General features: G+C 62.1%; 1 protein-coding gene across 3 annotated transcripts; it reads right to left on the bottom strand.

The window, feature by feature from the left end:
* Nucleotides 1-2228: 2228 nt before the first annotated feature.
* Nucleotides 2229-14326, bottom strand: DHX33 (DEAH-box helicase 33). Of its 3 annotated transcripts, none has more exons than XM_045985509.1 (12): nt 13993-14324; nt 11842-12002; nt 10639-10866; nt 10318-10488; nt 8279-8464; nt 7602-7713; nt 6440-6599; nt 6266-6354; nt 5551-5678; nt 4988-5191; nt 3386-3472; nt 2229-2540 (listed from the first exon to the last, which is right to left on the bottom strand). In XM_045985509.1, the coding sequence occupies exons 1-12, from the start codon at nt 14243-14245 to the stop codon at nt 2232-2234; spliced, it is 2088 nt and encodes a 695-aa protein (XP_045841465.1). In that variant the 5' UTR covers nt 14246-14324; the 3' UTR covers nt 2229-2231. The 3 variants fall into 3 exon arrangements, 2 of the variants coding, with proteins under 2 accessions (XP_045841465.1, XP_045841466.1); XM_045985510.1 differs by having other exon boundaries at nt 2405-2540; nt 4993-5191; nt 13993-14325; XR_006815938.1 differs by lacking the exon at nt 2229-2540 and having other exon boundaries at nt 6196-6354; nt 13993-14326.
* Nucleotides 14327-14372: the final 46 nt, after the last annotated feature.

Raw genomic sequence — 14372 nt, forward strand, 5'->3', positions numbered from 1 at the left:
AGCCCTCCTGCCGACCTGGTCAGGTTCTAGTGCTCCGAGAGCCCGTGATCCTATGAAGAAAGTCAGTCCTCCCAGATGGTGGCCAAGATCAGACGAATACTGAAATACATCCTATGCACCCAGGAAAGGAGAGCCACACACGCGGCGTGCGAGACTGATCTTTAATGGAGCCTGTGGTCCGGCTGGAGTTTGACACTATACCCAGGGCCCGCGGTCCCCCTGCAGCCGGCCCTGCCAGCAAGAACAGGCCTTCAGAATACAAAGGAAGCCTGAACAAAGGTAGGGTTTTCTCCCACAAGCTCTAATGCTCCCATCACACTATAAAACCCTCACTTCCAGTCAGAGCAGCGTGTCCCATGCTCACAGACTAACGTCTCTGGGAGGAGAATTGGGCTGAGTCCTGCCCACCTGCGGAGATGCCCCCCCCCCCACAGGCCCTTATCAGGGACCGGATGCTGGTGGCTTGTCCCTTGCACTGCCCTGCCGGCGGGCTTCTGAGGAGGGCATCTCCCTCCACAAAGCTGCTCGTGGGACGTGGTGATTCACCCTGAGTGGGCCCAGCCTGGAGAAGAGGCAGCTGGCCTTGGAGATCTCTCAGGAACCGTGATGCGATGTCACCATGAGACGTGGAACTTCTAAGAAAGTTTCTCAAGAGAAAGCGCAGTGTCCGCCGCAGGTCGATGTAAGCAGCATTTTATTTCCGTGTTGTGATTCGTGGTCAGAACGCGGTTTCCAACCTGCTTCACTCCCTGAGCAGCTAGGTTAAAAATGAACTTTTTCACAAGTCCAGTAAAAAAACTACTGTATCAAAACTCTGCCAGAATGCTGCAGCAACTAACTTCTTTCTGTAGAGAAACGCGAAAGCTGCGGGCAGCTCCTTGCCCTGCGCTCCCTCTCGGAACGGGTTCTGAGCAGGACACGCGCTGCCCTCGCCCAAGGAAGCCCAGAGAACGTGCCGACACGTCATCACCCACTCCCCGCTCTTACCAGCACGATTCCCATTTTATTAAAAATACAATGTATTCCTTTCCCCAGTCAGCTTGAACGTCCTAGGCCTCTATTAAGAAATGAGAAAAATACACTTAAAAATTTTTCTGAAAAACTCGTCAGAAAGTCAGCAACTGTAAACAACGAGGTGGTCTGCGGAAGAGCCAGCTGAAAGTCTAAGAGTGCGGAAGATGGGTATCGGGGACCCCGCGGCCCCAGCCAGCCGCTGGGGTGCTCCGGCCACATGCGGCGCAGCAGTGGGGATAGACCGCAGGGACACTGGGGAGGCCGAGCCCGCGCCCTGGAGCGGAGACCGCCCGTGGTCCCTGCGCAGTGTCGGGCAGTGCGGCCCCCTGCCTCGGACCCGCGTGGTCCACTTGATAAGGAATGACAGAGACACTGCACACCCGTGTTCTGACCCACGAAGCCCCATACAAACGCTGCGTCGGCTTCTCTCTCGGCAAACGCTCTGGAAAAGCTGACTTGCATCTGGTGATTCAACAGTGAAGAAGAACCTTTGGTGTCTCTCCCCTTCCCGGAACAGGAGGCCGGGACGAGACTGGAGACTCCGGGACCCCCACAGATGTGCGAACTGTGGCCCCAAGGGGGGCCGGCTCACGCAGGAAGCCTGGCTGTGTCCCACGAAGAAGGAAACACAGAGACGACGAATGAGATGTGAGAGCCCAAGCCCGGGGGCAGCAGATGGGACCCCAGGTGCGGCCGGGTCCCCATGGGCCCTCCCCCTCCAGCCGCCCCGACAGCTCTCTGCGCAGGCCCCACCGGGACAGACTTGGCCAGTCCTCGCACCCCCGGGGTCACACGTGCCCAGCTGGGGAGAACAGCGGCCAGCGGCCATGCTCGATGGTCCCCTTGTGCTTGGAGGCAGCGACGAGGAGGCTGGCACCCTGGGGGGTGCAGATCAGGAGGGAGGAGACGACAACACGTCCCTCCTCAAACTTCTACAGACCTTAAGACACATCCAAGGACAGCTGAGCTCTGCGACCCCGGAGTCCCCTCCCGGGAAACCTGGCCCTATCACAAGGACTTGGGGAGTCTCACGTTAGAGAGCGGCACAGGAGGCAGGACAGCCTGCACGTCCCAGTCAGGCACCCGACGAAGCAGCCTGAGCCAGACCCTGCAAGGGCCGTCACTGCGCCCCCACGTGGCAGGCGGGGAACCCCGCTGGGACCGGGCTCTGCACGCCCGGCTGGGGGTCGGGTGCTCCGCAGTCAGGGGCAGTGGGCTCAGTCGCGGGCGGCCCGCAGCTTCCTCCGGAAGTAGTCGGGGGCGGCCTCGTGCAGCCAGTCGGCGTCCACGACGCACACGTGGCGCATGTAGCAGCGGCTGGTGTGCAGCAGCTCCGTGTACACGACGCAGGCCGGCCGGCAGTGGAAAAGCACGGACGAGGGGTGGATGGCCACCGGCTGCCGGCTGTCCGTGGTGACGTACGTGCCGTCAGGCTGCAGCTCGGCTGTGCTCATGAACAAGCTGTGTGCCAGGCAACGGCGGACGCTCTCCCCATCCCCGCGGGCGGACACCATCGGCATGGACATCTGTGGCGGGAGAAGTGGGCGCCAGACACCAGCCCTGGTCAGGCTCAGACGCAGCCCCAGCGCCAGCCCGGCCAGCGGGCGCTGCTGCTGCAGGAGGCCGTTGGCGGGGCTGCAGGGGCGCAGATGCACTTGGGCCGAGGAGGGGGATGGATGGCCAGTCGCAGCCCTCAGGGAAGGGCCTTTCCCGCACTCCCACTGCGGCCAAATTACCCTTCCTGCTCTGGAGCGCCCCTCCAGCAAGCACCTCCCCGAGCCTCCCCTGTCCGCCTCCCGCGGTCATCCCCCCAGCACCAGTTCCAGAAGATCCCGCCCCTCAGCTGCAACCCCGGGGGGCACCGGCCAAGCAGGCTGCTGGTGGACACCGCCTGACCCCGCTGCCTGACCACGGTCTGCGGCTCCCCTGGGGGGAAAGGCCTGGGACAGCAATCACCTCAGAGGCAGAAGGTAGGAAGCGGGAGGGGCGCGCACGGAGCGGCCAGAGAGGAACTGCCCCCATCTCTGACCTGTCCCTGTGGGGTTCAACCATTTGCAGTCTGCAGCCTCCCAGAGAAACCTCTCCCCACCTCTCCCTCCAAGACGCCTCTAGGGGTTTTGGTTTCTGCAACCTGCTGTCCCCCGCCTGAGAGGGACCCTCTTCATCTCAGCTGTCACCGCCTCCGGGGAGCCCCCCAGTCCTGCCACTAACTGCTGGTCTCTCCTTTCACTGGCTGCGGTTTGGAACAAACTACGCAGGTATGTAGGTTCCAGTCTCAGTGGCCGTCAGGCAAGCCTGGAACCCGACAGCGGAGAGGCGAGGACTTCGGATGAGGGGCCCGGGGGCGCTCCCCAACGCGTGGGACAAGTACCTTCAAGCAGATGTCCCTCAGCTGTGCTCGGACCTCAGCCACCAGCGCCATGTTCTTGCTGTTGACGAAGTTCTCTCTGCACCAGTCCTGAGTGGGAGAGAAAGGGTCAGCACACCTGCCACTTGCACAGAGGAAAGTAGTAAGAGAACTTGGGAGAACTGAATTTGGAAGGAAGATGTCAGTCACCAAAAATAAATAGAGGAAAACAGCTTTCTGTCAGAAAGTATGAACCGTAAGGGCACACAGACGAAAATTCTCTCACGTTCTGGATTCATTACCCCAGAATGCATTTAAAAAACTCCTACGTGTCGATGAGACAATGACCAACAAGTCGGCAGGACAAAGGACAAGGATGCGAACAGCCGCCCTGCAGACACGGGCTTTTGAGCATCCAGTGCAGGTCGGGGAGAGGCCGGCCACCAGAGCGCTCCCGGACGGCAGCTTAAACTAGCTGAGAGGTGCACTGACTCGACGAAAACGCAGCATCTGAGAGAGTCGGACGGTGGGAATGGGAACCTGCCCCAGCTGGGACGGCCGGGAAGCCTCCGTGCACCAGGCCAGAGTCAGGCATGCGGTGGCCCACGCGAGAGGGGCTGCCCACCCACAGGCCGCGCTTTCGCTGGACGCACAGCATCCTATGTCCTCAAACATAAGCCGAGGCAACCGAAGCAGGACGCTGGCAGCCACCACACCCAAGCGGTGGCTTTTTTCCTTCTGAGACCCGAGCAGACGACGCAGAGTTGAGGCGCACATGCCGGGTGGGTTTCACGGGCACGAGAGACTGCAGGGTATTCACGATGCCTGCGTCATACCATCTCACTTGCCGCAAACAACTGTTTTAGTACTTGTTTCCGCTGACCTCACAAAGCACAACAGGATTTTCGCTTTTATGGAAAAGGGGGAAAAGCAAAAACAGCGCTCAGCATGTGTTCTGTTCTGCAGCGAGCCCCGCAGAGGGGCCCACTCGACCCCCGGCCCAGAGCGGCATGGAGGCCCGAGATGCGCTGATCCCCGGGAGGTGCGCAGACCCCCCCCGGAGCCACGCTGACCAAGGAGCCGCGCCAGGCGTCCCGGCCTCGAACTGCCACAGGAGCTGCCGGGCTTCAGCTGCATTTATCTCGCGCACCTGTTAGCAGCAGGGACTATGGTATCAGGGCCGTGTAAGGCAGGCCGCTTTCCGGGTCTGGGAGCACGGAAAGACATCTCCGTGCGAATTAACGGCTTCCCCGTCTGCCGCTCTGGCCTGCGGGAGGGCTCACAGATGGCTCTGCCTTCAGACAGTGGGGTTCTAGAATGCTGTTCCCATTCAGGTCTGAGGAACCGAAATACCCTCCAGGCGAACGCTACTGGGCACACAGGCCGGGCAGGGGAGAGAAAGCTCATTTGTAGTAGAGAAGCCGGGCCATGCCACACACAGGGCCCCTGCCCGGTGAGAACGAGCGGGACACGGGCGGGGCGGAGGTCGGCGTTGCGGGTCTCCCCGGTGAGGCCTTTACACACCAACGGGGGGCTCGGGACATTCCACCAGCTGGGCAGGTGAGCGCCAAGCTCGTGCATGTGGGAGGAGGCACCGCGGGAGAGAAGGCCCCGGCCGAGACCGACCTTACTTCTGCCCAGGTTCTTGAAGGCCCGGTAGATGTTGAGCAGCATGATGTGGTCGCCCTCGCTGGACATGAACTTCCTACGGACGGCCTGCACCTCGTCCCGCCGGGAGGGAGGGTCGTACAGAACGCTGTCCACCGACAGGAGGGAGACGACGGTCAAGATCTCCTCGGTGCAGTGGAACTTGGGGGAGAGGAGGAGGGTCTGCAAACAGAAATTACAATGGTGCGCCTTGAGACCTCCCCCTGCTGAGCACAGTCCGTCCACGCTGCCCATGCGGCCGCCCTGCTGCGGCCTCGGAGGCCCGGTGCCTCTCCAGCCACCACCGCCTGCTCTCTGGAACCCAACGACCTGCCCGCAGGCTCCCACAGTCCTCAGGGAGGGCTCCCGACTTAGCGTGGCTCTCACTCCCATGCCCGACAGCAGCATGCGTCAGACGCAAAGCAGGGTCACAGCTGCTCTGAGGCAACAGCGAAGGGGGAAGCTAGGGCACCGGGGGCGCAGGTGACCACTGCACGAGATGTGTCAGAGAGAAGGGGCACTGAGCGGACGAGGTGACTTACTTTGGCGAATTTGGGGTCTAAAGGGAAAGCGGCCATCTTTCTCCCCACCAGAGTCAGGGTGAGCTGGCCGTCCTTCCGTTCGAGAGCACCTAACAGGTCCAGCTGGGCAACCGCAGCCTGAACGTGATCTGCAGGAAAGCCGGGAGAGGAGCACGCAGCTGCAGCCGCTCTCCGCTTCCGGAGCCGAGCGCCCGGCATCCAACCCCGGTCCTCGGGGTGCAGCGGCCGGGGACACTCCTGTCTTCAGCTCCGTCCACAGCAATGTCCTGTGACCCCGCTGCCTCACACGCACGAAACCCCCACACACCCACACTCATGGCGCCACCGGGACCCGCGTCGCCAGAAACAGAGATGCACGGCCGTGGGACAGAGGCCGCGTGAGGCCCAGCTGAGAAACATTTGCTACTGCCCCCTTCGTACGCCCTGCATTTCCAACCCCGGCCACACGTCACCTGCCGAAGGATAAAGCAGCGTTTCTCATGGCGTAATACAGAAGAAATGACCCCCAAGGCCTGACAGGAAGTGACAGCTCCAGCCCAGGAGGCGCTATGGGCACAGAATCCCCCCTGGAGATCTCCGCCTCCCCCCCCAACAGCCAAGCTTATGTACCAAATGAAATGAAAGAGGCGACGGCCCCAGACGCACTTTGGAGAGCCCAGCCGTTCGCAGGTCCCGTCCTCCCACGGCCCTGGCCCTGCATGAAGACACCGCCTACCCGGAGAGGGCTTGGACATGAAGTCGAAGGTGAGCACATCGGGGACCTTCATGGCGAGGAGCTGCAGCAGCACGCCGGCCAGGTTACACCTGCGAGGAGCAGACGCGCAGCTGCCGCACCGGCTCCGGGTCCCCGGTTGGAGCCGCAGGGCGACAGGGGTGCAGGGGCGCTCACCTCTGGATCTCCGGCACGGTCATCTTCTCAAATTTCTCAAACTCATCCTCCGTGTAGAGCCGGTAGCAGACGCCACTGCCCTCCCTGCCAGCCCGGCCCGTGCGCTGCCACGCCTGGGCCTTGGACACACGCTGCACAGCGAGCACTTCCAGGCCACTGTCTGCGGGGAGAATGGCCAGCATGAGGCCTCGCCCCGCAAAAGATCACACGGGTTCACCGGTGCGGGCACAAAGCAGTGCTCCTCAGAACCCCAGTAAGCCTTCCCGCAGCACGCGAGTCCGGGAAGCCCGAGGCCACGTGGGAAAGCACAGACCGGCTCCACACTGAAACCGCAGGGTATGAATCTTCGGAATGCCAGAAAGCCCGCATGCCTGGGGCCACAGGTCCCCGCCAAGATCACAGGGCCAGAGCTGCGCCGATCTGCCCGGGACCAAGAGTCTCCCAGGCCGCCAGGCTTTTCAGTGCCCAAACCCCGTCTCCAGTAAACTAGGGTAGCTGGCCAACGGTCACTGCCTCGGAAAGGAGATGTCAGGGGGCCCGGCCTGCACGGCCCTCCCGGCTCCACTGTCAGAGGATCTCGAGGTGGTGTGATGGAGTCACGCCCAGGAGTCACAGCAACAGGGGTCCTGGATAAAGGTGTGCTCTGCGGCAGGCCCGAGGGGACAAGTCCTTCCACACGCTACCTCCGAGTCCACACCCTCAGACGCTTGGTGGTGCGCTGTCCTCAGACATCCCCGCTGCCTCTGATCCTCCGTAGCACCAAGCCGGGCAGAAAGCAGAGGGGAGGACCAGCGCATCCAATAAGCTCCCAGCACACACCCTCAGGGACACCGGGCGCTCACCCCGGCCTGGGCGGTCTCCTTCCTGGGACGCCTGGAGCTCGAACGTCCATTCCAACAAAGTTCCCGCCCCGTGTCGGGGGTTCCAGGCCGCACAGCCCCCTCATCCAGCTGCTCAGGAGTCTCAAGCTGGCGAAGCCTGGGCCCGCAGCCTGTCCCGCCTGGCCCCTGGCTCCCGCTGCCATCCCCCTTCCTGCACCTGACTGCTTTCAGCCTGTGTGACCTGCGCTGCCGGTGCCGCCCTGGTCACAGCGAGTCTGAGCAGGAAGCGCTCGCTGGGAGAGGCTGTGGGGAAAAGATGGGTTCATGGGCACCATTCTCACCAGGATTGTATGTCTTTGCTTTAACCATGCCTGTGTCGACCACGTGTTTTATTCCCGTGATGGTTATGGAGGTCTCAGCGATGTTGGTTGAAAGGATCACTTTGCGACAGCCCTGCAGGGAAGAAACCAGAAAGTGACACACCCGACTCCGAGGCCTCACAGCGTCCACTCGTAGCTCCCACAGCCCACGCGCGCTCCAGGAATGAGGATCGCGTGACTGATGGGAATTCTTCACACTGAACGCGGAGGTTCCTGTCCTTAAGGCTTCTTTGAGAGGATGAGATGCACAAGGAGCAGGCGTGGCTAGATCCCCGGCCCCACTGGCCACTCGGAGCAACGCTCTCCGCTTCTCGGGGCCTCCATGTCGGCACGACTGGACCGCCCCCACGCTGACAGCTCGGCAGAGGGTGGCCAGCGCTTGTGATACGCGGTGCGGCCAGCGCAGGCAGCTGGTCTATGTTGGACTGGGGAGAGCCCCTCATGCGCCAGTCACCTACTGCCTGTGCCCACCCCACCTGCCGCGGTCTCCCCGCTCCCCCCGTTCTCACCAGGCCCGGGAGCTCCGTCTGGCCGGGGTCTTCCAGTCCCGCGGCTTGGCAGCTCGCACATCTGGTACCCAAGCATCCCGCCCCACAGGTGCCTGGGGACGGGGCCACACAGGCCGGGTGCCCGCTCACCTTTGGGGCTGCCTGGAAGACGCGGAGCTGCTGGGCGTAGGGCAGGGAGGCATAGAGAGGAAGGACCAACATGGGGGGGCAGCCGTCCGGGAGGTGCTTCGCGATGTCTCGGCAGGTCTTGCTCATGGCTTCGATCTCCTCCTGCCCCGTCAGGAACACCAGGATGTCCTGGGAAGGAGGCGCCTCCTGCAGGACAGGAAGCGCTGCCTCAGGAGGTGCCTGCCAGAGCGCGGGCTGTGGCAACAGAGAGCGGTCACGAGCGAGCTTCCCAGAGGGGTTTTCTTCGCTGTGGAGAGGTACGTGGGCCACACTCGGTGTGTCCCCAGGGAGCACGCCCTCGCCGAAGGCGCCTGGAGCGGTCACCCGAGTGAGCTACACTTAAAACCAGCCCTGCATCTAGTGTACCTGCGGCCCACGCGGGCCTGTTCCTCCCTCTACGCACAGGGAGGCGGTGCGCCCAGAGCAAGACGCCGCGGCAGAGCCGTGTTGAGAGACGAGCGGTGAGAGACGGGGGACGGAAGGACTGGGCCGAGGGTGCTCCAGCCTGGGTGAGGTCTGAAGGGTCTCTGGGGACAAGACCTGGCCCTGCTCCCTGGAGAAGACAGGAAGGCCTGGGACTCGGCCCTGAGGCAGGGGTGGGTCACCGGAGGGGGAAACCGGACAGCCTGCCCTCCTCTAACCGGCTGCGCAGGAGGCCAGAATGGACTTCAACCCAGAGGCACAGGACCCATCCAGACAGCGGCGCCAAGGCTCGGGAGCTGCCCGCCCTGTGGAAAGGCAGCACAAGGCGCTCTAGGGGCAAGTGGACGGCATGCCAATGCAGGAAAGATACTGGCGACAGGCAGACAGACCGTAGATGCTGGAACACCTGGGAAGAAATGAGCTACGGGAATGCAGAAAACCAGTAGAACTATGTCGCATAAGGAAGGAGGCATCAGGACAGGCCCTGCTGGCAACAGGTCTTGATGCTGTAATGCCCCCCACTGGCCTGAAAATCATGAGATGTGTCTATGCTAAGGGGCTGGGGGAGCAGGAGGCCAGGGAGGCTAAGGGTGTAGCCTCATCTGCCTGGGGGAACCAGCAGCACCGAGACCCGCAGTGTGGGCGGGTACTGCTGGAAACACCGAGTCCAGAGGAAACAGTTAAGAGAGCCACCAGGTCCCCCGAAACAATGGGATCTGGACGGGGAAGCAAAAGCAGCTGCTGGGTGGTTTTTTTTAACACCGACTGACTGATTTGAGAAGGACAGAGAGAAGGTGCGTGCACAGCGGCAAGCAGAGGAGGGGAGGCAGAGAGAGAGAATCTCAAGCAGATTCCAGGCTGAGAGGAACCCGCCCCCTCCAGGGGGCGGAGCTCCTGACCCGGAGATCACGACCTGAGCAGACATGAAGATCCCGAGGCCTCAGGGAACCAGCCACCCATGCACCCCAGCTGCTGGTTCTTATGACCCTCTTAGAAATACTGCCCTTTTCGACTTTACGCACTCACCACTCATATTAAAACAAAAATCGTTTTTAAAAGATTTGCCTCTGGATTCTTTCAGAAAGTTAATGGGAAGGTACGAATAGTCAATTTTATGAGGGGAACCAAAACAAGGGGATTTAATCGCTCAAACTTAAGTAAATGTTTAACAAAAGGAGATTTTGAAATGCTTCTGTAATTCAGGTTTTCTGAAAAAGCAAAGAGCTCTAAAGGACCACCCTTACTGGGTGGACAGCAGCTTCTCCCACAGCGAGGCCGCAGCGGCCCACACGCCTTCCTTGGGGGGGCAGCGCTGCGCAGGCACCCCACCTGCAGTCCGCTCTGACCGAGCCGTCTCCTGGCTCAGCCAGGGTGCGAGGCCGATCAGAGCTGAGTGGTTTTCCCCTTTAGAGCGGATGCGAGACGCCGCCAGAAAGCAGCAGCAGGACACAGCGACCCTTAGCAAGGGCCCAGCTCCCAGGGAGCCCGGGGCGGCAGCGTTTCCTCTCGCAGGGAGCGCGCCCCTGACGGCAAGCTGAGCCCTACATGCGCAGGTGCACGCGGCACACTGTCTGTACCTGGTGGATCTGGAAGACGGAGACAAGCGCAGCGTGCAGGTAATCCTGCTGCGGCTGTTTGGCGTAGAGCACCTGGATGGGATGCTGCCGACCCTCCAGGTAGAGCACGGGCGCCCCATCGAAGTACTGTGAGAACAGGTCCACGTCCATGGTGGCAGACATGACGACCACCTGCGCACAGGAGGGAAGAGTGCGAGGGCCAGGCCATACCCGCCCCTCCCTATCCAGGGGCGCCTCCAGTGACCAGCCCCTGTCCGAAGCAGGGTGGGCAGCTGCCCCGGACAAAGGCCTCTCCCTCTCCCAGACGCAAGCCACACCTACTTTGAGAGGTGGCTTCCCCAGCTCCTTCCTCCTCTTCTGGGCGGCCTTCACCACCCCGAAGAGCACATCGGTGTGGACCGTCCGCTCGTGGGCCTCGTCCAAGACCACACAGCTATACTGGCGCAGCAGAGAGTCGGAGATCGCTTCCCGCAGAAGCATGCCGTCTGTCAGGAACTTGATCCGGGTGTCTTCTGAGCTGACGTCGTCGAAGCGCACGGTGTAGCCCACCTGCGCGAGGAACCGCAGGCTCAGTGGGCCCGGGCTGAGCAGCCGCTAGGTGCCGGCACCCCCAGACACGTGAGCCCTCCTGGGGAATGGCCCCGCGCCCTCGGGCACGGACAGGCAGTGGACGGGTCTCTTTAACTGCAATCATAAGCACCACTAAAACTTGGGGCACTGGGGGCTCAGCCGTTAGCCGTCCGCCTTCCGCTCAGGTCATGACCCCACATTCTGGGAAGAAGCCCCCCGTCCCACTCCCTGCCTAGAGGGGAGCCTGCTTCTCCCTCTCCCACTCCCCCTGCTGTCTCTGTCAAATATATAAAATCTTAAAAAAAAAAAAATCTGAAACTAGACTCTCGCTCCAGCTGCTGAGAAACTTAAAGTGAAGCTCCGGACACACACGAAAAGGTAAGATGTTTCAAATCTTTTTTTTTTTTTTTTTTTTTTTTTTAAGATTTTATTTATTTGTCAGAGAGAGAGAGAGAGCGCGAGAGTGAACACAGGCAGAGACAGAGAGAGAAGCAGGTTCCCTGCCAAGCATGGAGCCCGACGTGGGACTTGATCCCAGGACGCTGGGATCATGACCTGAGCCGAAGGCAGCTTTTTAACCAACTGAGCCACCCAGGTGTCCCAAGGTAAGATGTTTTAAAGCAAAGTGCGCAAATGTGCGCGAAGCTGCCGTACCCACAGGTCTGGGCTCGATCTCTGCACACACTGCAAGCTAAAGAAGAGCTTACGATCTCAGACACACAGAGCTTTCACAGGTTACTGAAGCCTCAAGAACACTCGCGGAAAGCAACTAATTCATCCGACTTGCCGACAGACTCTGAACACAAAGCGAACGCACAGACAGGTGACGTCGGAGGAACGAGTGACAGACTCAGGCCTGAGCGAGCCAGGGAAGAGAGAGCCTCCGGCATCCCGGAGCCCGGCTCAGAGACGTGCCATGCGGGCGGGCTGTCAGCAGAGAAGGAGGTGAGGTACCAGCTTCCCGAGCTCAGTTCTCTTCTCGTCGGAGACTCTAGTGGCCAGAGAGATGGCAGCCACTCTGCGTGGCTGGGTCACAGCGATGACGCCCTGGCGGCCGATCCCCCCTTCGTAGAGGTACTGTGGGAGCTGCGTCGTCTTCCCGGAGCCGGTTTCCCCTGAGACAGAAGACAAATCTGGCTCACGAGCAAATTAACACAAAGTTCACCAAACTCGAAGTGGATAAAGCCCCAGGAAAACAGGCACTCCTGTGTGCCGCTGGAGCAGGGTTCTCGAATTGGTCTCAGAAAGCCACATTGTATCAGAAACGCCTTTAAAATGTTTATAGCCTTCAGGCACACTTCCACTTGCAGGAACTGGTTCTGAGGAGATAAAAAGGCACAGACAAATATAGCTTCCCACTCGAGCTATTCAACTTTGTTGGGGCAGCAAAAAGCTGGAAACAATGTAAATGTTCAGTAACTGGTAACCTGCACAGAAAACCTAAGGAGGAAACGCAACTGTTACAGAAAACTTCTCAGAAGAATAAATGAGATGTAGTCCCACCCACCCAGAGCCACGCCCACCCCCCCCCATTCCAGTCCAGACTCTGCCCTTTCCTTCTGGCCCCGCCCCTACCCACACCTGCCTGCTGTCACCAGGTCTGGCACAGGTCTGCCCGGCACACTCTACAGGATGAGTCAGAGCTCACACTCTCTCCCTGGGGCTGCCCTGGTGGCCTCCTCCCACTCGATCTCTGGTACCTTGTACGCCTCTCCTCCCGCAGGACCAACTCACACTGTGCGACCAACGCACACGGTGTGCCAACACCACAAGCCCTGGAGGGCAGGGAGGGTCTACCTGTCTCTTCCCTGAGCTTGAGCATCCAGCATACACCACCCTCAGGGGGCTCTTCTAACTGTCCCCAAATGGAACAATGAACTCGGTAAACCTGGGCATCCTTCCCCTCAGGCTACCACTAAGCGCCTCTGACCTTAGAGTCCTACATGCCCTGGCGCTTGCACTTCCTGCTCTGCTCATTCTCCCAACCCAGCCCAGAATCAAGACGAAGACTGTGATTACTCTGCTGCATTCCTGCTGACTCTACCAGGCAAAACCCCAAATGCGGATCAATGTCTCCCTGCCCACCTTTTCTGTTCCTCCACCTGACCCCTGCGCATGGCAAAGCAAAACAGCCCGTCTGTGCAGATGAAGACAGGCGTCTGTGGTGGGGCCAATGCCCCTGGACGCCTGCGATACCCGCGATCCCGCTCTCGCTTCTGCAGCCTGGCGCGTCCCCCTCCTCCCCAAGAGGCTACCTGAGGCCCTGTGACTGCCGTTCCCAGCAGAGCTCCCGCACCTATTCCACAGAACTCAGGTCCTCACGTGGGCCCTCCCTCTCCCTCCCCTCCAGCCTCTTCCCAGCAACACCCATGCTCCCCTCCTTTCGCCAGCCCTGGGCCTCCAGGACGTCCTTCCCCCTGTTCTTGGCCCGCTCGCATCTGGTCTGTTTCCAGGCACCCCCCGCCCCTCCACGCGCCCCCCGTCTTTGCGCGCTCTCTGCCGGCTCTCCGTCCTCGCCTCGGCCTCCACCGAGCTCTTCCCCTCCGCTCCCTTCCCTCCCTCCTGCAGAAGCCCGCTCTCGCCGCCTTCCTCCCCAGCCCGCCTACTCAGTCCGCAACCCGGTGACGGACCCGCGCCAACCCCGCCCACCGGAGGAGCGCGCCGCGGGAGGCACACTCGGCACCCCGCCCCCCCCAAGTCCAGGGGCCCGTTTTCGGCTCCCGCAGGGGCCCCGCGGCTGCATCTGTCCCCCTTCTTCCTGCGACTCCAGCCCGCTGACTCTCGCCCTCCCGGTCTCCCTCCTCCTGCGGGCTCATCCGCTCGGTCCTCCGGACGCTCGTCCCGACTTGGACGCTGGAGACCCCCGCCCCGAATCCCCAGGCCGCCCCAGAGGCTGCGACCTCGCGTCAGGCCGGCCCATTCCCCCGCCGCAGGCTCCCTCGCCGCAGGCTCGCCCCCGCGCGCACCGCCCTCCCCCGCCGGCCGACCCCGAGCCCCGGAGTCCCCGGCTCGCCCCTCTGCGGGGTAGGTGGGGGGCGGCCCGCGGGCGGGGGGGCGGCTCGGGGGCGCGGCGGGGCTCCTCCCCCGAGCCCCCGGGCCACTCACCGATGAGGACGGCGCTGTCCAGGGCCCGGAGCTGGGCCAGCAGCTGCCCCCGCGCCGCGAAGATGGGCAGGCTCCGGCGCTGCCGCTCCACCGCCTCGGGGTAGACGCCGGCCGCCGGCTGCGCCAGGGCTGGCTGCGGCCTCCGGCGCCCGCCGCCGCCGCCCGCGGTCAGCAGCATCAGCATGCGCCCCCCGGGGGGCCCGCAGCCCGGCCGGAACCTCTTGGCCGGCGGGAATGCCGCCTCCTCGGGCATGTCGAGCGGGCGCCGCGACTGGAGGTCCGGCCCAGACGGCGCGCGGCAGGCGCGTGCGGCCCCTTCCTGCCCCGCGCCGCGGCGCACCGATGACGTCACGGCCGCCGCCGGCCTCCGCGAAGGACTA

This window comes from Meles meles, chromosome 18, assembly GCF_922984935.1.
Source record: "Meles meles chromosome 18, mMelMel3.1 paternal haplotype, whole genome shotgun sequence".
NCBI classification, from domain to species: domain Eukaryota; kingdom Metazoa; phylum Chordata; class Mammalia; order Carnivora; family Mustelidae; genus Meles; species Meles meles.